The following is a 23,318-nucleotide window of genomic DNA, read 5'->3' as shown; positions in this document are numbered from 1 at the left end:
AAGAGAGGACACTGAGGGGCAGTGCCTGGGCTGAGAGCTGGGGAGCTGCCCTCCCTCCCTGTCCTCTCTTCCCACTTGCCAGCAGCTCTGGGATGCTCCTCCAGATCTCGCAGGAGCTCCCAGCAACTCCCCAGCTATTACAGCTTTCCCTGAGGGGCAGGACCGATGCAGGGGTGAGAAGTGGCAGTGGCGGGGTGAGGCCAGGCAGGTGCACTCACCTCTCGGGTGACCTTGCCGTTGTTGTCAAAGTCGTACAAGGTGAAGGTCCACTCCTGCCGGCTGTCCTCCTCCACGGACACATCGCACTGGAGCTCCTGGATGCAGAGAGATGGGTGGGGCTGGTCCCCTATCCGTGGCAACACTGACTGGGTGGTGGAAGCCTGGGCCCAGAAGCCAGGCCAAGGGGCGGCCACCTGTCCTCTGCCCTCCCCAGACCTTGAGTGGACAGGGAGCACCTTGGCCAAGACAGAACTGGCCCAGGAGGGTAGCCAGAGCCCGGGCAGAGGAGGTTTGGCCTAGGGAGGGATGCCTGCAGGGGTGCCTGTGGTCTGTGGGTCTTGAAAGACAAAGGAAACACAGGGGGTCTGAGAAGAGGCACTGTGGTCTCAGAAAAGCTGAACTTGGACCAAGGGCAAGAAGCAACTAGAAGGCAAGGGAGCATCAACTTGGGAGCCCCAGCAGCATGCCAGGGTAGGACAGCATGAGCATGAGGAGCTCAGGTGTCAGTCAGCCCCAGGCCCCAGCCCCTGCAGGGCCCTCCACAGCTGTGTGACCCTGAGCATGTCACTGTCCTCTGCTCTGCCTCAGTTTCTCTTTGTATACATTATGGAAAATGATAGCCTGTCTCCCACGAAGTTGCTGGGAAGATTAAATGCCCCACCCACATGCCCTCAGCCCAGTTGTTTCCCTGCACCTGTGGTGGGGACAGTTTCCAACCTCCCGCTTCATGTACGCTTTTCTGTCTCAGGGCAGCCCTGAAGAGCCCAGGAAGGAATGCGCAGAGGCGATGGAACAAGGGAGGGACAGGAGGCAGTGGAAATGCCAGGCCTCCTTACCCCTCCCTGGGACAAATCTGAGCGCATGCTACATGGCTCCTAGGAGGCTCTCCAGCAGCCAGAGCCCACAGATGAACCCAGATTTCCCTGGCTTCCCTCCTTCCTCGCACCTGTGCTCCAGGATCGCCTCCCCTACACACTGCCTGCTCCCAGTGCCATGTGGCCAGGTCTGCTTAGGGGAACTGGAAACAGGAAGTGGAGGGTAAATGCTGGTGTCGTTTACACCTGTGCTTGGAGCACTGTCTGGCACACGGAAAAGTTCAATCAATGGTAGTAGCTGTTACTTTTGCTGTAATGATTAACATATTATTTCATTGAAATAATTATTTCAATCAATAATCAATGAAACAATCATTTCATTATTATCATTTTCAGCAACCTGAAGTGTCTGACCCTAGGGAATATGAGCCGCAAAGTGGTGAGCTGGTCACCGGAGGGCTGTGTGCAGAGGCTGGCTGAGTGTCAGACGAACAGTTCTAGGAAGCATGCTGTTCAGCAGGAAAGGGCTCCACAAACAGCCTTTCAGATCCATAAGATTCTATGGAAACAAGACCATTTTGTTCCATGGCATGCCAAACTCCACCTCTCCTTCCACCATCAAGAAGGTGGCATCTGGCTGGCCTGGCAGGAGGAAGGCTCAGCTCCCCAGAGAGGGGAAGGCACCTGTCTGCGAACACTAGGGGAGTGAGCCCCAGCACGGCGTCCTGGCCCTGGCTGCTGCAGCACTAAGCCATTTCCCTCCAGCAATTCTTAGGCACCCACGCTGAGTTCAAAGCCAACCTTGCTTCAGCCACGCCCATCTGACACCTGCCAAGGGCCCTCATTGCTGCCCGAGGCACTGTTTCATGTGGCATGACACACGAGCCTACATACATACCCCTACACACACACACACACACACACACACACATGCATACCCCTAAACATGTACCTATACACACGCACACCTACACAGGTACACCCCTATATGTGCACACCCTACACACACATACCTGTGTACACACACACACACACACACACACCATTTACCTGTTTCCAAGACAGCTTGGGTCTGAGCTTCAGAAACATGAGTTGAATAACTCTGGCCACTTGCCCCACCTGTCACATGTGTGTCTCCTAGGCCTCTCCCACACCCCATCTGGGCTTCTCAGGTGAGTCCTGCCTGTGGACCACAGCTCAGTCCTGAGCCTGCCCCTCCAGAAGCAAGCACATTTGGGCTTCCAGGGAGGCAGGATGCCTAGGCCCGGTCTTCCTTCTGCCACTGAGTTTAGCCCTGGGCTTTGCCAAGCAGCCAAAAGACCCTACAAGGACCCAGGTGGGCTTAGGGTGGGGCTGGGCTCCAGGAAGAAGCTGGCAGCCCTAATTCCTACAAGACACTACCTGTCCTCCTCAGGCGAGCCTTCAGGCCTCTTGGAGGCTGGAGTGCTGGTGTGCTGTGTGGGGAGAGCAAGCTGTGTGGTGTGGCCTGTGCAGGATGGTGGGGCATGGCAGGGAGACGACACTGGAAAGGGGGTAAGATCGGTCACCAGGGACCCTGCACACAGGGCATCTCCCCCATGTCCCACCATCCAGCACAGGCCACACAACACGGCTTATTCTCCCCACACAGCACGCTGGCACTTCAACCTGCAGGCCCTTGCTCCCGCAGCTCCCTCTGCCTGAAAGACCCTTCTCACCCCAAAGGCTCCCCTGTGCACCCCTCTCCCAACTCCTACCCCTATGCTCAGACCCTCACGCACCTCCCCAGTCTCCACCGCCAGCTGCTGTTCCCTCCTCCAGGCACCGCACAGAGCCTGGAAATGCCAAGTGTCTGTTACTCACACCCCTCGGCCTGACCCCCACCCCGGGCTCCCAGATCTCGTCTCATCACTGACTGTGCAGCCACTGGGTCTGGGGCACTCAACGGTCCCCTGGTCACACTGTGCACTCCTTGACGGCAGGAACCACACCCAGTCTAAGCTGGGTCCCCTGGCAATTAGCCGGTGCCAATCAGCATTGGTTTGAAAGAGGGACACCCTCTTAAGCACTTCAGACCTTTAGGCACATGAACTCATGATGCTGACAACAGCCCAATGCAACCAGACATCACCACTGTCCCCACCTTACAGGTGAGGCATGTGAGGCCACTGAGACTTTAGGGAACTTGCCCCAAAGTCACACAGCCACTAAGTGTATAGCCAGGATTTGAACCCAGGCCTGCTGACTCTAGAGCTATGCCCTGGTGGTCTCAGGAAGGCAAACAGAGGGAAGGAGGGAGGGAGCAAGGAGGGCAGAGCAGTGGGGAAGCTCCATGCAGCAGGCCTGGGCCTGGCTCTCAGCACTGGGCACTGTGCTGGGTGCACAGGGGCATGCTACACTATCAGGCGGTGGGGAACAGACCGTGCAGCCACTGGGTCTGGGGCACTCGAGTGTCCCCTTCTCACCCCAAAGGCCCTTCTCTTCCCAAAGACTCTCCTGTGCACCCCTCTCCCAACTCCTACCCCTACGCTCAGAGCCTCACCAACCTCCACCCACAGCCTCTGCTCCCCCCCTCCAGGCACCGCACAGAGCCACAGAGAGGCACATCCCTGGTGTTGCCCACATGGGGAAACTGAGGCCCAGAGAGCGTCAGGGACCTGCCTGTGCCTCCTGCTCGTCCATTCCACCTGAGAGCCCCCGCAGGCACCCCAAGAACAGCCTCAAGAGTTGGAAGGGAAGGTTTCACCAAGCAAACTGAGGTCCAGGGAGGTGACAGCAGCAGCAGGGCCAGAGTCCTGCCTCCCTCGTCTACTCTCATGCCTTCTCCCAGGCTGCTGGGCACACCCCGCATGGAGGGGCTGGGACCGGGCTGAGCGGGTGGGCAGTGGTGAGTCCCTGGGGTCTGCCCTGAGCCAGGACAGCCCCAGATGTGGCAGGAAGAACCTCCCACAGAGGGTGCTGTTCATGCAGAGGAAGGGCCGTCCTGTCTGGAAGGGCCTCAGCTTCCCTCCTCCCAAAGCACAAAGTTGAGAAAACCCATCTCATCTCCCCAGGAGCCAGCACCAAAAGGAAACTTACTTCAAACTTCAGCTGCTTCTTGGAGCCTGGGCAGGTTTCGCTCACTCTCTCCATCTTCTTCTCATGTCCGCTGCCCTGCCCGTCGCTCTTCTCAGGAGGCAGGGCCACTGTCAGGGAGGGAGGCGAGGGAGCATGAGGAGCAGGGTCCAGACACAGGGCGGCTGCACTCACTGCACCTTCATCTTCCAGGCCTGGCCTGGACATTCTCGCCGGTGGGCTGGGCCCACTCCTGCCCTGCCCATTTGCTGGGGTCAACATCACACTACTCTGGCACCTGGTACTGCCTGGGGAGACCCCCTGCCAAGCATGGTATGCCCATTTGCACCGTCGGGGGCCCCCTCAGGCCCCTATCAGCCTGTGACTTCTGCCCTGTGGAGGCACACAGCCACCCAGAGCAGTGTCAGGCCAGAGGGCAGATGGATGAGAGTGGAGGGGTGCTTCTGGGGCCTGGCGAGGGAGCTTAGGAACCATGGCCATTTTCTGCAGTCCTACTGCCTTATGTGCTGACATTTTGGCCTCCTCAAAGGTGCTATCACCTGGGCACAGCCTACAGCACCTTGGTGGATGGCCAGGAGGAGTGCCAGAAACAGAGTTCAACTGGGTTGGCGCTCATCCACATATATGTATGCACAAGCACACATGCACACACATACACACGTATGCACATGCACATATGCGCATATATGTACACTCATGCATCACACCTGCTCGCACACATATGCACACTCACACATGCACACACACTCGCACATACACAAAAGGCATCTTCAGGGAGCACATTCATCCTGAACCTTGCATTTGGCCTCTGCTCACCCCAGGTTTTCCCTTCTCTGCCAAAGGTCACGACCCTGTGTGTGGCCTGCCAGGAGCTGTGGGAGGGTGAGTGTGAAATCCCAGGACCTACTGACACTATTTTCCTGAGGAAGCCAGCTCAGGGTAGTACCATCCTCCTTGACCTAGGACCCAGGCTACAAAGTGCCATCAATTCTTGGAATGTCCCATAAGCCTCCTTTAGTCCCTTCTGCCATTTTGTCTCTGTCTGATAGCGGGGCTGGGGTTTGCCGGAGACATCTTTTCCAGGCCACACTCACCGCTCCTCTCATCTGATTCCCTCTGTTGCCCTGGGGTAGTAAATTTGTTGTCCTGTGTTAAAGGTGAAGAAACGGCCTGGCTCCTACTCCGGGAAGGGAGCCTGGTCCCTCTACCCTGACCCAAATGTGGCCAAGGGGGTTATGTGAGGAGCTGAGACTCCCCAGTCAGAAAGGAAGGCAAAGCAGGACTTTCTTGGGAAGTCAGCAGCCTGGAGAAATGAGGCTGCTGGGCCAAGCAACTAGATGGGGGCTTTGTGCCTCTCTGATCCCACACTCCTACCACACTCACACACCCCAGCTATGCAAGCAAGGACCTAAGCACAGTCCCTGGGCCAGGCACAGTGGGGATGCCCCCAGTGGGCCTGGGCCCCTGCTCTCCTGCTGTGTTCGGTCCTGCGGGCTGGGAGCTCTCTCCTCTGCAGTTAACCAAGGCACTTCCCCTTGGCGCCACTGTACGTAAAGATGAGGCAGCAATGACTAAGCACTTGCTGTTTACTAACTCCATCCTCACGAAGCCCTGTGAGGCAGTTATTATGATTAGCTCCATTTTCCAGATGGGAAAACTGAAGCTTGGAGAGGATAAGTGCCTTGCTAGTAAATGACAGAGCTGGGATTTGAACCCAGGCAGCCTGAATCATGCTCACAGTCAGTCCTAGGCTGCCCCTCCCTGCCTTTCATTGCTCAATTCAGGAGACTCGGTGCTTCTCTCGGCCTGCCTCTCTCTGTCTAATGGAGGCCGGCCAGCCAGGGCAGTGGTCATCTCCACCTGGGTTCTGTTCTCTGGCACTGTGTGACCCTGGGTGGGTCACATACCTTCTTTAGACGTCTCAATTCCCCAGTTGTAAAATGAGGAAGCTACCAATCCCTTCCCCAGAGGATTCTTGTGTGGATGCAACAAGCTCTGATCACAACGGGCTAAGACCTCCAGCGCACTAGGTCTGGCCATGAGTAGTAACAGTCAGGGAACCGATGACCCCACCCCACTGACTCCTGGGAACAGGACAGTTAGCAGCTAAGTTTTCTCAAAACAGAGGCTTCAGGAATGCAAATGGACACAAAAGCATTATATCAAATACACACAGCCTGTGCAGGCAGCTTTGAACAAGGCCCTTGACTCCTCTGGACCTCAGTCCCCTCATCTGTAAAATGGGAACACAACAGCCTCACCTTCACAGGGCTATTGGGAAAGGGCAATGAGGAAAGAGCTTACAGAGCACAGTGGCCGGCACTCAGTAGGTGCTCGATAAATGCTGGCTTTGCCAAGGATGTAGATAGGCTGTGGTCCCAGCTGACAGCCCAGATCCCAACGATCCCGCTTGACCCCAAGCTGCCCCACTGGAGAAACCAGAGTAATATCACGGCCTGCAGCATCCTCTACTCACCCCTCCCAGGCAGGGGGAAAGAAGAGAAAGAAAAAGAAGAAAGAAAAACAAAGCCCAGCTCCATCTTCAAAGCCGCTGCCTCTCTCTGCAGAGGTCCTGGCTGGAGATGCAAGCTGGCCAGGCTTGTCGAAACCAAACTTCAAGTTCAAAGGGAAGTTATCAGAAAACCACCTTCAGGTTCAATGTTGCCTTTCATGTTCCACTTGATAAAATCCAAAGAAAAGGAACCTCTGTCCCTGCTCTCTCCTCCTCTGGAGCACTCTTCCCCCACCATGCACGGACAGCCTGTCTTCCCTCAGGACCTCCCCTCTTCCTTCCTTTCTCCTCACCTGAAGGGGCTTGAAAACATCCTCCTCGACCCCTCATACGTCTTCCCCAAAGACTACGGTGGTCCGGATTGTCCTCTCTTCACCAGTGGCTCCCTCATCCCATTCCAGCTCAGAAAGTCACCCAGACATCCACAGGTCAGCTGAACCCACCAGGGGCCCCTCCCAGCATGGGGCCTGTGATCCATCTTGCCCTGGGGCTGTGAGGGTCAGGAACAAGGACGGTCAGCACTCTATCTCCACCAAAGAAGGTCATTCACCCTCCTATTGTCCCCTGCCCAGTAGCCAGAAGAGGTGGCAGAGAACTGGCCATGTAGATCCCAATGCCAGGGGCAGGGGCCAGGCCTCATCCACCTATGAGCCCTCTGAAACTAAACTAAGTCAAGCCACCAAGGCCCCCAGTCAGTCCTGTGCAGAAGAAACCACTCTCCACCCATCAGTGAGAGCAGGCTCATGGGAGGCAGAAGAGGGGGACTAGTGCTCGCTGCAGGCTGCCCAGGTCATGCCAAGGGGGATTGCAATGATGTATTTCTGTTGAGATCAGCTTTGGCACCAGAGTCTGAGTCCATTCTCTGCCTCTGATTCTGGTTTAGCCCAGCCATTTTTCCCCTTGGGAAATTATCTTTTGGGGGCCTAATTTCAGGGAGTGCTGATCATGCTGATCACTCTTCAACTGAAAGTCTGAGGAACTGCAGGAGACACTGCTCATTTGGAAGAAAAAAGGAAAGCAGAGGACCAGGTGGGAAAAAAGGCCTTTCACTTGCCTAAGAAGTACTTTTGGGTGACTTAGAGCAGGAAGTGGCAAAGTACATTTGCTGAGCCAAACCTGGCCCACCTCCTGTTTCCGTAAATAAAGTTTTATTGGGACACGGCCATGCTTATTTGCATTGTCCATGGCTCCTTTCACTCTATGACAGCAGAGTTGAACTGTTGCAACAGAGCTCACAAAGTCTGAAATACATACTATCTGGCCCTTCAGGAAAAAGTCTGTGGATTGATTGCTGCTTTAGATGTGTGCTACCCTCCACTTCCAAGCACAGGATATGTGCTTGAGGAGCAGGGTACAGACAATTTCACCTATAACTTGCCTGCTTGGTTGGAAACCCTTGTGCAGTACACAACCTGCCCAACCATACAGTGGCCATGGAAGAAAGAAAATGTCAACTCTGCTTTCTTAAAGCCTATTGTCAGCTCATATGAATCTGGGGGAGTGGTACTGGTTTGAGGAGCTCCTTCTCTTTGGAAGCTGCTCCCTGTCCCTCCTCACACCACAGCCACGAGGAGTCGGCTTGCTGTGTTTACCAAATGACGGTTCTCTCCCCATTAGCTCCCAGCCTGGCAGCTCTCCACCCTCAGCAACTGCCAGATTAAATGCATTACTTGACCATCTTCACCCGGCTCCCTTTGATGTTCCCTTCTCAAGCTTCAAAATACCTTTTGGAGGGAGATCAGACAGCATTAAACAGAATTACTAATTAATTAAGCAAAGTTAAATTTTAAACACTGTTTGTTGTGTTAGCCAAAAGCCTGAACAGAACAGACTTTTTTCCTCCGCTGAGATCAAAGACAGTCTCTTCCCTCTCCCCTCCCCCAGTTTAAAAAAAAGGGAGGGGTGGAGAGGAAGAGAGAGGGAAAGACAGTGAGGAAATACCTGAATGGTGACAACTTTGACTGTGGGTCTAGACACCCCTCCCGACTCCTCATGGACCCAGTGGGAGGCTCCTTGGGGATCTCATGCTGTGAGAGCCACAGTCACTCAGGACTGTTTACCCTGGCAAATGGCAGCGACCCAGGGAGCAGGATGGCACGGCCCACCCAGCCCAAGCTGCTGACAGCTGGCGCCACCCAAACAGCATGAGAAGAAGGCCTGTGAAATAAAACAGACCCACCCTCCTCAACAGTCTGGCAGGGTGAGCTCCTCGGGGCTCTTCCCCTTGGTCCGGGGTCACTTGGGGTCACTAGGAGACCAGCTCCAAGAAGCAGGCTGTGCACTATACATCCCCAGGTGGTGCCACTCACATGACTGATACCCTAGATACGTGTATTGCTTATGACATCCTTTGGACAGATGGCAGAAAGGTGTCTTGAGGAGGGGCAGCTTTTTTCTAATTTGCACGAATGCATCCGGAGCTAGTGGGGTGCTGTCTCCCACCGTTCAGTCTAGCACTTTATTCTGTATACTCCTATCTGGGACCTTCTGATTGCCTCACAGGAGCCTCCACATCTGCACAGCCAGAAAGCAAGTTTCTTGAGATCTGGGGCCCTCTAGGCTTCTGCTCCCGGGTTGCCCAATGCCTAGCGCTTCCCATACGTGCACAGGGCAAAGATTCTGCCAGGCCTGCTGAACTACAGCACATTCTACAGGTAGGCATAAGGAAGTCTGGCTACATAACAAATACGCCACACCTTCTGCCTTGATGGAGACTGGGAAGTGCCATGGGGAGGTGAGGAGTTGAAATTTAGGTAAAAATCCAAACCCGGGATGATACCAGTAAATGCCAGCTTATCTTAACACAATCCAGAAAGGCCTGGTGCATATGAAACTTCGAAAGAAGAGACAAATTTGAAACACAGTTATGACAAAATCGGCCCCACTAAAGACCCATACTAACACTTCAAATGCATGGCAGACCCCTCTCTTAGCCTAGTTACCTGGCAAGTTCTTCTCAGTGAATACAATGTAAGATTTAACACAAGCCAGAACTTCCTTGCTAGAGTCTGGATGCTCGCCCTGACATATCCACAGTCCTTTCTCAATTGTCCACGTACAGATTATCTGCTGCAAATATTTTAGTCTTAGGGTTGCTTGCCAAGATGTTTGAGTCCGCAACCTTCTGACAGCAGCTGTTCGAGGGAATGCAGATGAATTTTAATATTAGCCTCTGCCAAATATAATTAGGCGGGTAAATCTGCTGCCAGTAAAAAGAGAAAGATATCATATGTGCATTCCAGGCCAAATGGTTTCTTGTAGTATCTGTATCAGGCTCTCTGCAGGGAATGAGGGTCCTGGCGATCCCACCTCTGTTTGTAAACACAGCCACACACTTTGGTGGGCCGCACGGAGAGGCTGGTGAAGTTAGTAGTACCACACATTATTCCATTAAGTCCTCTTAACACTGAGTGTGCTACTGTTGGCATTGTGCAAAAGAGGAAACTAAGCTTAAAAACCAAAACTGATTACGCCGTTTCCCTGCTTAAACCCCTCCAGTGGCCCCCTTTCCCCTGAGGGGTGCAAAGGCTTCCACAACCCGGCTGCTGCTGCCTCTCAGCCCTGTCTCTCTATGGAACTGCGTTCCCTTTTCTGAGCCTGCCATGCTCTCATCCCTGCCAAGAATGCTCTTTCCAGCTCTGCAATTCCCGCTCATCCTTCAAGTCTTCAGTTTAAGCCTCCCTTCTTCTGAGCAGCATGCTCTCACACCCTCAGGGCTAGGTTAGGCTTCCCTGCTCAGTGAGCCTTATTACACCATTATTGTATCACTCATTTAATCATCTGAATCTTCTGTCAGCCCAATATATATACCCTGAGATATATATGTCTATAGGGCAGTGTCTATCACACTATAGATGCTGTATCATCATCAGCATCATCAGCTTCATCAAAAGGAAACAACAGTAAGTAGCAGAACCAGGATTTGAACCCAGAAGTTGTAGAACAAAGAGAACTAAATCCCAGTTTCCCAACTCCTCAACCACTGGCCTCTCCACTCTGTCAGACCACAATAGCTGACACCTGTTCCTGCCTGTCCCACAATCCTTCTCCTTCTGATAATAGCATCCGGCTTTCCTCTGCAGAGTCACTCATCCCCCACTCTCAGTCTATGTAGTTTATGGAGACTGATCCCACTCCAGGGTCACACTGCACTCAGTACCCCCACCTGACCCGGCTTGTTTCATCCTGAAGGCCATGTGGCTGGTCCTAGGTCAGCATGAAAGGAGAGTTTATGGAGAAGCTAATGAAGCTAGACTTCTGGGCCCTCTCACCTATATGGGCCCTTTCCAAGTCAGAATGGGTCTTTGAAGGTGTTTATGTGGTCATATGTGTTTGTATTTGTAACATTTTCCAAATTAGGCATTTTATCCTCAATCTATTAAGATTGTCATCTAACCATTCTGACATCCTGTGCCTGTGGGAGGTGATACTGGGGGAAATACAGGTATTTCTGGACATGAGCTAAGGAGAGACTGAGGTGGTGAGATACTTATTTTGGTTTAGCCCCTGAAAGCTTCAGGTCCCACAAAACCTAGATTTACCCTGGTCAAGTGACCAGTAAAGTGGTCAGTAAAGTGAGTCCGACATGTGCAAGGAGCACTGAGACCTGGCAACTTTCTTCCACCTGAGAGGGCTGTGCTCATAGGATGGCAGTGCCCAGAGCTGGGCACTGCCACCCTCGCCACCTGTGGGGGAGAAGCTACCAGGGGACAGAGGGAGAGATGATGGAGAGGGACACAGAGGGGCAACGAGAGAGTCATGTGTGTGAGTGTGTGAATATACGTGCATGTGTGAATGTGTGTGTGCGTGCATGTGTCCACGACACGGTTTTAGCTCCAGAATCCAAACAGGCCTTTTTAGGCAAGATCTACCCTAGGATTTTTCAATTTCATGAGCCAAAAGTTTAAGTGAGTGTCCAAAAGAACCGAAAAAATCCTGACTTAACACATCCATCTCTCTGAGATCCTGCTTTTTAGGAAAAACCACCAGTGCCAGCACCACAGCAGTGATTCACTCACCCAGGGCAGTGCCCTCTAGGGCAATGTCCAGCTTTCTCACCAGTGGGAGTCTGCCCCTTCCTGAGACCAGAAACGCCACCAGCGCCTTCTTCTCCACCATCCTGTCTCCCAGCTGCATTTTACTGCCACAAGATTTTGCTTATGGACCAATTGTAACTGAGGGGAAACAAAAAAGGGGAAAAAGGGGATGGGGGAGCAAATTCTTCCCAACAAATAACATTCTGGCCTTTTTTTCCTCATCAGAGCATAAGGCTGGTGGCCACTCGGCTTTGAGATCTGAACAGGATTGAGACGAAACATCTGTTCAGGGAGGGAGGGGGAAGCCCCGGGAGAGAGAGAGGGGGAAAGGGGAGAAAAAGCCTTCTGTGGGCTAAAAATATCATGTCCCTTCTACTCTCCCCCTCCGTCCCCACCCAAGTTAAAACATGTGATGAAATTCAGCTTTTACAATCTAACCCCGAGCTACTTGAAACTATTAAAGCCTCTCCGGTATCTGACACAAGTCAGAATTTCCACTGTTCCAGCTGAGCTTTTATGAGGAGCAGACTTGAGAGAAACTGCCAAGGTAACAAAGTCCGCTTGTTCTCTGTCACCGCTGCAACTCAGCTTCTGGGGGGACTGCAGGGGAGTGGAGAGTCAGGGCCGCTGACATCCCCCGACAGGACGGGCTCTGAATTGAGGGAGAGGAGCCAGCAGGGCATGGGCACCTGCCCCTCCATCTGGGGGTCCCCGTTGCCCTCCCGTGAACTCCCCTTCCTCCCAGCCTTCCTAGGAAGCCACCGCCAGCCCTGTGTATTAGGGAGCCTTCCCCGGGAGTCCTGGGCAACGTCCGTGGCTACTTCCTGAGATGTCTTAACTCGCTCTCTCTCTGTTTCTTGCCCAACTGCTCCCTGAACCCCAAGCTCCAACCAGCAGGTATCCCACGGCCTCCTCGGTACCTCTCCTTGGATGTTAAATGGGCATCTTGAATCCAACAGGTCCAAAAACAGGAGACTTGATGGTCACCTGCCAAAACCTCCTTCAGAAGTGACACTGCCAAATCCTTAGTTCCTGAAGTCAAAAGTCTAAGATGCATCCCTGATCTCTATTATTCCGTCAACCCCCTTCTCACCAGCTCCAACCCCCAGCCTCATGGACTTCTCCACAGCCCCAAGCTCCCAAACTAGGCCAGCACCATCTCCTCTCGCCTGCAACCCTGCAATCACCTCCTGGTTTCATTGCCCCCTTCCTCCCTGCCCATGGGCAGTCCCTCCCAGAAGCCAGAATTCGCTTCTTAAAACAGGTCAGAGGAATCCAGCAGTCACCCACCCAACCCTCTCCAACCCAAGTGCGTGGTCCCACACTTGATGACCACCCCACTCTCATTCCTGATGCCACAACGGCCTCCTTTCTGTTCTTCCCCAAACACCAAGTTCCCTCTACCCTGGGGTTCTGCTCACTCCGCCCAGCTGCTCTCCCCCTACATTTTTCCATGGCTGGCTCCTTCCTGACATCTGCATCTCAGGTGAAACATCACCTTCTCAGAAAAGCCTCCTCACTCTACCTCTCCCTGGGTTTTACCTCTTAGCAGAGAACCACTACCAGAAACTTCCATGCTCCTTCGCAGATGTACGTATTCATCCCTGCCTCCCTCCTGTGAATGTCGTGACCAATGGGCCTGCCTACCTTGCTCACTGTGAACCCAGGGCCCAGCAGAGCCCCTAGCTGTAGCAAATGCCCAGCACATACCGAATGGCGAGGAGTGAGGGGCCAGATTCTGTTCTCAGTCTGCTGTGTGACCTTGGACAGGTCACTTCCCCTCTCTGGGCTTCAGTTTTCCAACTGCCAATGAAAGAGACTATAGGCCTCCCAAGTCCCTTTGCCCAACATCTGACCCCTGGGAGCCTGGACGGACTAGCCTAGGCCCCAACACAGGTAATAGGACCTGCCTGAGAGGCCGGAGGAAGGGGTCACCTGCTTTCAGTGAGGCAGAGGGAGGGGTCGCCTGCTTTCAGTGACTACAGGGTGTTGACTTTCCTTCTTCAGTGAGTGTTTATTTATTGAGCACATACAGCATGCCAGACCCTACTCCAGGCACCGGGAGCACGGGGAGGCCTTTGGAGATTCTAATAGGATTAAAGAAGCTTTGCAAAGAGGCCGTCTTTGATCTGGGCTAGGTAAATGATTATAAACACGGGCTGGCGCCTCTTCAAGAAAACTGAACCCAGGAAACAAGAATCATGGCAGCTCAAGTGTGTTGGGCACTTACTCTGTACCAGGGCCACCCTTGGGACCTACATCCATCACCTCACCGTCTTCACGATAACCCTGGCGAAGAAGTGCTACAAGGAACCCAGTGAGGAAACTGAGCCACAGGGAAGTGACCCGCCCAAGGTCACATAGTGAGTGTGGGTAAGCCAGGCTAGAATGGGGTCTGAGCTGCAAATCCATAAAAAGTCAGAATGAAGGGAGGAGAGATGAGGAAGGCAAAGTTAGGGACCATTGCAGAGCTGAACAGGACCTGAGTTTCCAGAGTGCTGCTAAGCCCCCACCAGGTCTCGGTCCTAGCACTGCTCCCTGCTGGGCCGAACGAGCAACTCCAGGCACATCCACCCTTGGGTTGAGGAAGCAGAGACCACCCCAAGGGCTGCCACGTCTGCACGTCAGGCCAGTGGGGAGGGGGCGGCAGGGGCAAAGCAAGGCCTGCCCTGGAAGCTGGGAGGCCCGGGCCTGGTCCTGAGGAGGAGGGGCTGCCTGACTTCAGTGGTTGTAGCATCTCCTTTAGGAAGCAGGGACCCTGCAGGCTGGACCGTGCCCTGCAGAGGGGGCTTCCTAGAGAAAGATGCCAGGAAGTGGAGAGATAGGAACCAGGCACTTGAGGACGCAGAAGGAGAATGAGCAAAGGCCCAGAGGTGAGACACAGAGACAGCCAAGAAGCTGGGCGGGGGCAGGGTTCACCAGGTGAGAGGCAGGGAGTTCCTGGAGAAAGGGAGATGGGAGAGGGGGACGAAGCAGTGGCTGGAGCACCCTCAGACACAGTGACTCCTGGAGGCCATGCAGGAGAACACAGCCTGGCACCCATTCTCCCCGTGGGGCCCAAGCCACAGGCTGCGACTACCTGGAGTGCTGCCCAGCTGTGGGGCAGGGAGGCCGGGTGTGCACTGAAGGTAAGCATGGGGTCACCCCTCGCCGGTCCTCAGACCCCAGCTGGGTCAGCTGAGGAGGGGGCCCTCTCCCCTCCTCCCCACGAAAGCCTCACCTCACCAGCCCTGCCACGCCCAGCCAGCTCTCAGAGCTTGGGACTTTTGATGTTTACTTTGTTCTTTCCCCAGTTCAAAAGGAGCTCTGCAGCCCTGGCCCTCGCACCAAGCCCAGCCTTAATCTCCCATCCCTCCCGCTCCCAGCTGGCCAGTTAAGGCGGTTAAGACGCTGGATTAGGGCCGGCTTTACATAACAACGCGGGAGCTAAAGCCATCCTCTCCTGGGATGGCTAAAAGACTTCTTTTTATCTTCACGCCTCAGATGGCCTTTTTTCTCTCTTAAACAGCTCTCCAGCCCGCCAAGAGGCAATGAACTTGGCCAACAGGAAGACAAAGAAGAGATTCAGGACTCAGCTTTTTCTCCCTTGGCCAGTAGCACAGAGGGACCCCCCAGCCCCAGGCCCGGAGCAGGCAGCTGGTTTTCTGTGGCCAGAACTCAGTAGCACCTGCTCTCACCAGACCTAGCCATGTGGTGGCCTGCCATCCACACCATATTGCCCACCCTGGGGTGGGCGGCCTCAGACCACAGGACCAAGGGTGCCAGAGGACCACAGATGGCCACTGGGTCCAGGGTCCCTCATGGGGTCTTAAGGGCCACACGGACAGGTCCAAATGCCCACCTGACTCAAACCAGAGCAGCTCTGCTCCTGCTGCCTTATTTATGGTTTTCACTTTTAAATACTGACATTAGTTTTTAAATTCATAAGGAATACATAATTATGTTCTTTTTTGATTTTTTAAAAAATATAATTTTAGAATCTTGAACTCGTGAGCTCAAGCAATTCTCCAGCCTCAGCCTCCCAAAGTGCTGAGATTATAAGCATGAGCCACCATGCCCAACTATGTTCTTCTTAAAAACGTTTAACCATGAAATGCAGATAACACAGACTTAAGTCTCCTCCCATGTTTGGAAAGAGCTATGGTTATCATCTGTCTAGGCCTCTATCCACACAGTCATATGCACATGTGGTACCCTAAGAAACTCCTGAGGATGGTCTGGTGCCTTCTTTTACATAAAAGATATCAGACTGTATGCACATACAAAGCTTTCTGTTCACGGGACTCCTCCCCCTTGATCTGGGGCCTGCTTACATTTGAACAAAGTTTGCTAGATACCTGGCTCTCCAACCTGCCTCCAACTTCTAGGCAACGGAGTATCTTCAAACAGTGCTTCTCCGAGCGTAGTGTGCATGCAAGTCACCTGGGGAGCTTATTAAAATGCAGATCGGATTCAGCAGGCCTGGGCTGGAGCGAAGATTCTATATTTATAACAGCTCTCAGGCCAGATGTGGCCACGGTCCTCAGGTCTGGCCCAGGGTCCCCTTAAGAACTTCCCAGAACGGTCTGCTCTCCTCTTGCGGCCCTTCGGACACCCGCAGGCCTGGATCCCCCTCTGCAGACCCTTGCACCATGGCCCCCCAGCTCTCCAGCCAGCTGTCTGCCCTGGTCTCAGCAGAGATGTCCTTCCTTACTCTCATAAGGCAGCCCCCCATTTGGTGATTTCTTCCTGCTTCTGAATTTGAAATCTCCCATTCAGCAAACACTCTGCTTCATGCTGTCATCCGTTCCTGGCACCAATTCTGGGAGCCAAGCAGGGCAAAGGCCCTTGTTCCCATTCTACAGATGTGGAAACTGAGGCTCAGAAAGGTGGGGTGGCCTGCCCAAAGTCAAACCAGCACACCAGCAGCCAGCAGACCCTCTACTTGAGCGTCCTGATTCTCTCTACAACACGGCACTTCACCATGAAGAAAGCAAGCAGCGGCCAAGTGCGGTGGCTCATGCCTGTAACCCCAGCACTTTGGGAGGCCAAGGCAGGAGGGTTGCTTGAGGCCAGAAGTTCAAGACCAGTCTGGGCAACATAGTGAGACCCCGTCTCTACAGAAAAATTTAAAAATTAGCTTGGCATGGTGGCGTGCAACTGTAGTCCCAGCTACTTGAGAGGCTGAGGTGAGAGGATCACTTGAGCCCAAGAGGTCGAGGCTGCAGTGAGCAATGATTACCTACTGCACTCCAGCCTGGGTGACAGAGCAAGACCCCGTCTCAAGAAAGGAGGGAGGATGACACAGGAGAGAGGTGAGAGGCTGGCTGTGTGTGTGTGTGTGCACTCCTGCACCAAGGGAGTGACACGATGGAGGAAACGGAATAGGCAGTGTGTGTAATGCTTACTCCATGCCCAACACTGCCTGATCACACTTCACACACCACTCTGAGCAGCTACTCTTATTATCCCCAGAGGAGTAGCAGAGTTTCAACAACCTGTCCAAGGTCCACCAGCTAATCTGGTGCAGGGTCAGGACCAGCCCCTACCTGGGCTTGGACCTATGAAGTGCCACATCTGTCTCTTACTCCTCTCCTCCATCCCACCCTCCAGTCCACCCCCACCCAGAGTCACAAGGTCACAAGGTCACAAGGTCCCTGTTGTGCCCTCCGTCTGCAGATTTTCTGGAATACGCAGGGCACATGGCCAGCTGGACACCGGCTTCCCCCACTCGCTGCTGCTGGGAAGAGAGCAATGGACTCCGAGTACCTTCCAGCCGGAAGTCGTCCTCCTCTTCCTCGCTGAGCGTGTCTCTCAATACGTCGCCCACGAGCTCCTAGAAGACAAAGCAGAGGCATTAGGGGGAGTCCAGTGCTGAGACATTAAAAGTGGCGCCTTGAAGACCCTGGGCTGATTCTTCTGATGGGAATTCAGGTCAAGTGAGGCAGATCCTATTGCACCTGAAAAGTTAAGCGCCAAGGTGGGTCCCTCCTGCCCTTAACATAAACCCACAAGTGTCAGCACAACATTCAGGCCCCTGCAGGCTATGGCTCCACCTGGTCTTCCATCATGCCTCCCATATTTCACCAACACACATGCTTTCTGGAAACCAGCCTGATTCCTTGCACTCACCCTGCCTGTTCCCCACCAGTGAGTTAAGGATATCTGGGATCTCATCCCAACTAACCTGACCAGGAGGTGTCAAGTTAGCGAGGGGAGTGTTGCTGGTCCACAAGCTGGGAAATTTCTAGGATATCAACAAAGGCCCCATCTGTCTGACCCACCCTAGCAGGATAACTCCAAATATGGAAGAAGCTAGACCACACCTTGTCAAACTGTCTTCTGTATTTATTGGTATTCTGCCAGAAGACTTCTATGATCAAAGAAGATTCTTTTAAACAAAGTTAAACAAGATCCCTTACAGCAGGACTTATCAGGACTTTTACTATGGTTCTAAACACTGTGAATCTCCAAGTGCTGGCATATTTTGCATTCTCCAAACTTACTCAGACCATGGAGCTTCGTTTTTCAAAAGCATCACGAGATTTGTGTCCCAAGAAACCCGCTTTAGGAAATACTCCTGTTATGGGAGGACAGACAAGGGTTTGGGGGGATGATGATGCTATGGTAGTGCTTCTCAAAATACAAAATGACAAGCAATAAAAAAGCCCAAACTCAGCAGCTGTCACCAACTTCTCTTTGTGAAAATAAAAGAGAGAGAGAGAGAGAAAAAAAAAAAAAAAAAAACCAACCCTTTCCTTGGGAGAAAAAAAAAAAATCTACACCTCAGATGATGCTTTAAAAAAAGCCAGTCCTCATCTTGATGAACAAAAGAAAAACACAGCTTTGTATTGCTGAGCTCATCAACTGGACACAGCTGGAGGAGGTAAGCCTCTTGTTTTTTTTTTTTTTTTTTTTTTTTCGTTTTAAAGACAAACAGCTAACATTTTGTGGCTATTCTCTTTCTTCTTTCAAATCCTTCTAGGGCATTACACACTCTTTCTTAAAAGCTGTTAAAATGTGGCCATTCAGATTCTGGTGTCCCATTTACTTCAAAACCAGGCTACTTTATTCCTCCAGTCAGGATGGCTTCCCTCTCCTCCTCCGCCAATTATTATAATCATCGAACATTTCCTGGGCTTGTAAACTGGCTGTTTGTGTTAACAGAGCCCGAGTTGACAGGGGAGCTGGGAGACGATGACAGGAAAGGGATGCACACAGGTGGCATCATTAGATGGCTGGGACGCCCCAGCAGCCAATTAAAGCCCATCTTTCATGCAGGAGAAAGACGGGTGCCGCTGCCCCCTGAAAGGCTGGTAGGCAGAGCTTCCTCGAGGGAACAGGCAACAGTCTTCAAGAGAATCTGTGCACCTCTTCACGTTGAGGTCTTCTGCAGAGGGGGCCTCTGCGCCTGCCACCCTGACTGCACCGCAGCCGGGTGACAGCATCAATGAGACGTCTGAGTACTCGTGTCTTTTTACTGGCACACTTGGAAGAGTTTAAAGACTCCAGACATCGCCACCAACAAGGCAGCCGTGTGGGACCCTGTAACGATGACCACGTGTGCTCAAGGCACCCCAGTCATCACCGATGACAGCTTCAGCACTCCCTGTTCAGAGGACCAAGCTCTCTGACACACCCAGAAAGCAGAGTTCTGGCAAGTTCCAGGATAGGCCTCTCACCACTCAACAGCACCCTGCTCTGAAGAACACTGGAAAGCTCCCTGGAGGCATGGTCCATGGACGCACTGTGCTGTGCCAATGCTCAACTTTGCAAAAATTCTCTCTCCCCGGCCAGGTGCAGTGGCTCACGCCTACAATCCCAGCACTGTGGGAGGCCTAGGCCGGTGGATCACGAGGTCAGGCAACCTGGCCAACATGGTGAAACCCCGTCTCTACTAAAAATACAAAAAATTAGCCAGGCGTGGTGGCGGGCACCTGTAATCCAACTACTTGGGAGGCTGAGGCAGAAGAATCGTCTGAACCTGGGAGGTAGAGGCTACAGTAAGCTGAGATTGCACCACTGTACTCCAGCCTGGGTGACAGTGTGAGACTCCATCTCAAAAAAAAAAAAAAAAAGCATCTCCTCCGCTGAGCCACACAGCCAGGGTCTGCGGCGTGCAGTGTGCATGCTCCTAGAGCTTTGAGTCTCTAGGCCAGAAGCCATGTGGGATGTGGAGCCAAACACAGGATCACATCCTTGCTGTACCGCCTGCCTCGCCTTTGGACCTCAGTCTACTTATTTGTAAAATGGGCATAGTCATCAACCATAATAATAACCAAACAGCTGACACTTACTGTGCATTTTCCATGTGTCAGGCACTTTATGTATACAGTCATTCCTCGGTACCCGTGGGCGACTGGTTCCAAAACTCCCTGAGGCTATCAAAATCTGTAGATGCTCAAGTCCCGTATATAAATGGTGTAGTATTTGCATATAACCTACAAACATCCTCCCCTATACTTTAAATCACCTCTAGATTACTTACAATACCTAACAGAGTGTAAATGCTATGGAAATTGTTGTTATACTGTATTGCTTAGGGAATAAGGACAAGAAAAGTCTGTATGTGTTCAGTACAGATGCTTTTTTGTTTCCAAATATTTCCTATCTATGGTTGGCTGAATCCACAAATACAGAGCCCATGGATATGGAGAGCCAACTGTGTACGCATGTATTTATTAACCCCCTGAATCATCACAACAGCCCTGGTCTTTCCATCTCTCAAGAAATAGATGCTCATTAAAATGATTTGCAAATTGTAAAGTGAGAGGTATAATCGTTACCGTTATCATCTACAAAGAAAGTGGCCTCAACCCTGAAGGACCGTATGATACCAGAAATGGTGCTGATGACAGTCACCCGTCATCTACCGAGTGCTCACAGTGTGCGAGGTACTGACCAATGGGACCCTCACGGGAGGCTCCGGAGAACGGCCTCCCCACAGCCCTGCATCTAAGTGGCTAAGAGGCTCCAACCCCCTCTGGATCACTTGCCAGCAAGGGGCGAGGTGGGGACGGGACTCGAGCCAGCTCCTTCAGGTGCCTCAGCCCGGGCTCCTACTCATGCAACCAGGGCTCCTGTGGGCACGGGAGCAGAGGTGGCCAGGAATCCTGGTGCCTACCAGGGACCAAGGATCACACCTAAAGGAGTGCAAGAAAAATAGCCCGGCTGGCAGCTCCAGTGGGTGAGTGGTCAACGGCTCCCATCTGCCTAGCAAGACTCAAAGCTCCCGTGCTGCTCCCCACAACTTGAGGACTTAGCCCTGCCCTCAAGCTGAGCCCTGGCTGGCAGCCTCACATGTCAGGGCCAGGGCCAGGCCCTCGGCACCACCCTTCGGGAAGGCAGCTGTTGCTGGGAGACACACTCCGACCTTCGACGGCGCCACTGCGAGCCCCCGTGCAGAGGGCATGGAACTGGAGGTGGTCAGACCTTGGTTCAAATCCCAGCTCTGCCTCACATGTGCTGCGTGCGCCACCTGGGGGAAGGAACTTTATCTCTAGTGCACCTCAGTCTCCCCATTCGTAAACAGGGCGACAGCAATCAGGATATCTGAGGGGGGCAGTGTGAGAAGTGAGGAAGTCATTGCGTGTGAAGCGCTTAGCAGGGCAGCTGAAAGCGGGAATGGGGTTCATCAGGTCAGTAGTTACTGTTTATTACTCTTGCTATTGTTATCATATGGTGGCCAGAACATTGCTGGGACGAGCTGAGAGACTCGCCACACAGACACCTGGCAACATGCCCCATCCTGCCCAGCACACGGTTTTCAGGGGGCTGCATTTCCCCCTCGTGGCAATCCTTTCAGGTATTCCAAAGGACTGCCATGACTACCCTGCTTTACAGATGAGACAACTGAGGCACAGAAAGGTCAAGTGACTTACTTGCCCAAGGTCACACAGCTAGTAAGTGCCAGTGCCCAAGCCCACACCCTTTACCGCTGCACCTGGGAAACCGACATGTGGGGCTTGACTGCAGTGGCCACCCTCCTCCACTTCTTTTGTCTACTTAGTTGTCACTCTGCCCATGGTCCCAGGTCCCTCCCCTCTAGCCTCCAGGACAGTGGGCCTCAGACTCTTCTGCAAGTTCTGATCAAAGACCTTCCTGGGTCTCCAGAGCCCCTGCTCCACCAGACCTGGGGCCAGGCTGCTCCTGCCCAGTGGCCTGGCTTGGTGGCCTCTCAGGCCCAGATGTGCCACCTTCCTAAGTCCCAGTGGTGCCCCATCAGCTGGCCCTAAAGCCCCTCCTCTGCCCTACACTGGGCCCCAGGAAGAGAGGCCAGCTCCTCCGGGCACAGGGTGTGCGGCCAGCACCAGTCCAGAGCCCAGAATCCAGGCACGATACCTTATAAGGCCTCCGGGAATGGGAAAACCACATCAAAGCAGCCTTGGGGAGCGAGCTGGAGTTTGGTTGGGGTTTTTCCTCTGTCTTTGAGACTTCCTACTCCTGAATGTAAGATCTTCCCCCACCGCCTGCCCCAGCAGTGCTTTGTCAATCTTTCTGTTCTCTAAGAGCTAACAGATGTTGGTGCCACGGGTTTCAAAGCAAACTCCCGGTGCCCACAGAACACGGCACAACTCACAGATTCCAAGAATGTACAGGGTTGGGACGTGCCGGGGAAAGTGGGGGGGGCAGGTCCCAGGCCACCCTGTAACCCTTAGATCCAAGCAGCCTACCCTGGAGCTGCCCCAGGAAATTCCTGGCAAGCTCTCTCTCCCCAGTACGCTGAGGCCGCAGCCCGGCCAGGCGCTCTCCAGGCCTTGCTGAGAGCAAGCTCTTGCCTTCCTCTTGTTCCCTCTCAGGAGGCAGGACAGGGATGCTCCACTCCCCAGTGTCCAGAGCAACCTGGCAGTTGGGGCACCCAGGCTCCGGGCCCAGCCCCACCCTCGGCAGCCGAGTGGCAGCAGACACATCACTTAACTTCTCCAGCCTCCATTTTCCCCTTCTGTAAAATGGGGATTTTGATGTCAAAGAGCAGTCAATGAGAAAACGTAGACAACAGGCTTAGATGGTGTCTAATGCGAAGCTGGAAGCACTAACATCTGTTTCTCTCCTCTTCCCAACACAGGCTCAGGAACATTCTCACATTCCATCCTAATGCCTGGCGAGCCAATGCCTCAATGTCCACCCTGAGACGATGCTCACATGTGTGTCCAGGAGGCACATTTAAATCCAGTGATGTTTAATGCAACACGCTTCCCGTTAATCCGCAGTCAGGAACACCCTGGATGCCCCAAAGGCATGTGCACTGGATCTCCACAGAGGAACACCACATGAAAGGGACTCCAAAAGAACAAGACAGACCTGCAGATCTCCCAGGCAGACAGCCAGACCACAGGACGGGCAAAGGAGCCACGACAGGAAGATACGCAGACTGTGCTGCTACCTGTACACAGAGGAGAGCACCAAACCCATGTACACCATGAGATTGTCCCCGTGTGGGTGAACATGCGGAAGACGACAGCCACAGCGACCTCCAGGGAAGGGAGGGCAGACAGAGGCAGCGGGTGTGGGGGGTCATAAACCCCAGCCTTATCAGAAGTGTTCTCATGTTTAATGGATGAGTATATTACTTGGGTAATTAAAATCCAATTTAGTAAAACCGCAGGTAATAACCCACTTTACAAAAGAGAAAACAAAAGCTGGGAGATTAAATAACAGGTCCAAGGTTTTGTGGAAAGTAACAGAGTGGGATAGACCCCTGGA

The 23,318-nt window shown here is 53.2% G+C and overlaps 1 protein-coding gene across 1 annotated transcript in view; it reads right to left on the bottom strand.

Annotated features, from left to right (window-relative positions):
* NKD1 (NKD inhibitor of WNT signaling pathway 1) overlaps window positions 1–23,318 on the bottom strand; it is a 90,229-nt gene that overhangs the window by 14,556 nt on the left and 52,355 nt on the right. The window contains exons 4-6 of the mRNA XM_023209908.1: window positions 17,385–17,451; window positions 4,092–4,198; window positions 219–314 (exon numbers count right to left, since the gene is read on the bottom strand). Coding sequence (XP_023065676.1) covers window positions 219–314; window positions 4,092–4,198; window positions 17,385–17,451 — 270 coding nt within the window. The remainder of the gene's footprint in view (window positions 1–218; window positions 315–4,091; window positions 4,199–17,384; window positions 17,452–23,318) is intronic.

Source organism: Piliocolobus tephrosceles, chromosome 17 (genome assembly GCF_002776525.5).
Source record: "Piliocolobus tephrosceles isolate RC106 chromosome 17, ASM277652v3, whole genome shotgun sequence".
In the NCBI taxonomy this organism is placed as follows: domain Eukaryota; kingdom Metazoa; phylum Chordata; class Mammalia; order Primates; family Cercopithecidae; genus Piliocolobus; species Piliocolobus tephrosceles.
The sequence above is the reverse complement of the archived record's forward strand: the minus strand, read 5'-3'. Positions and strand labels throughout refer to the sequence as shown.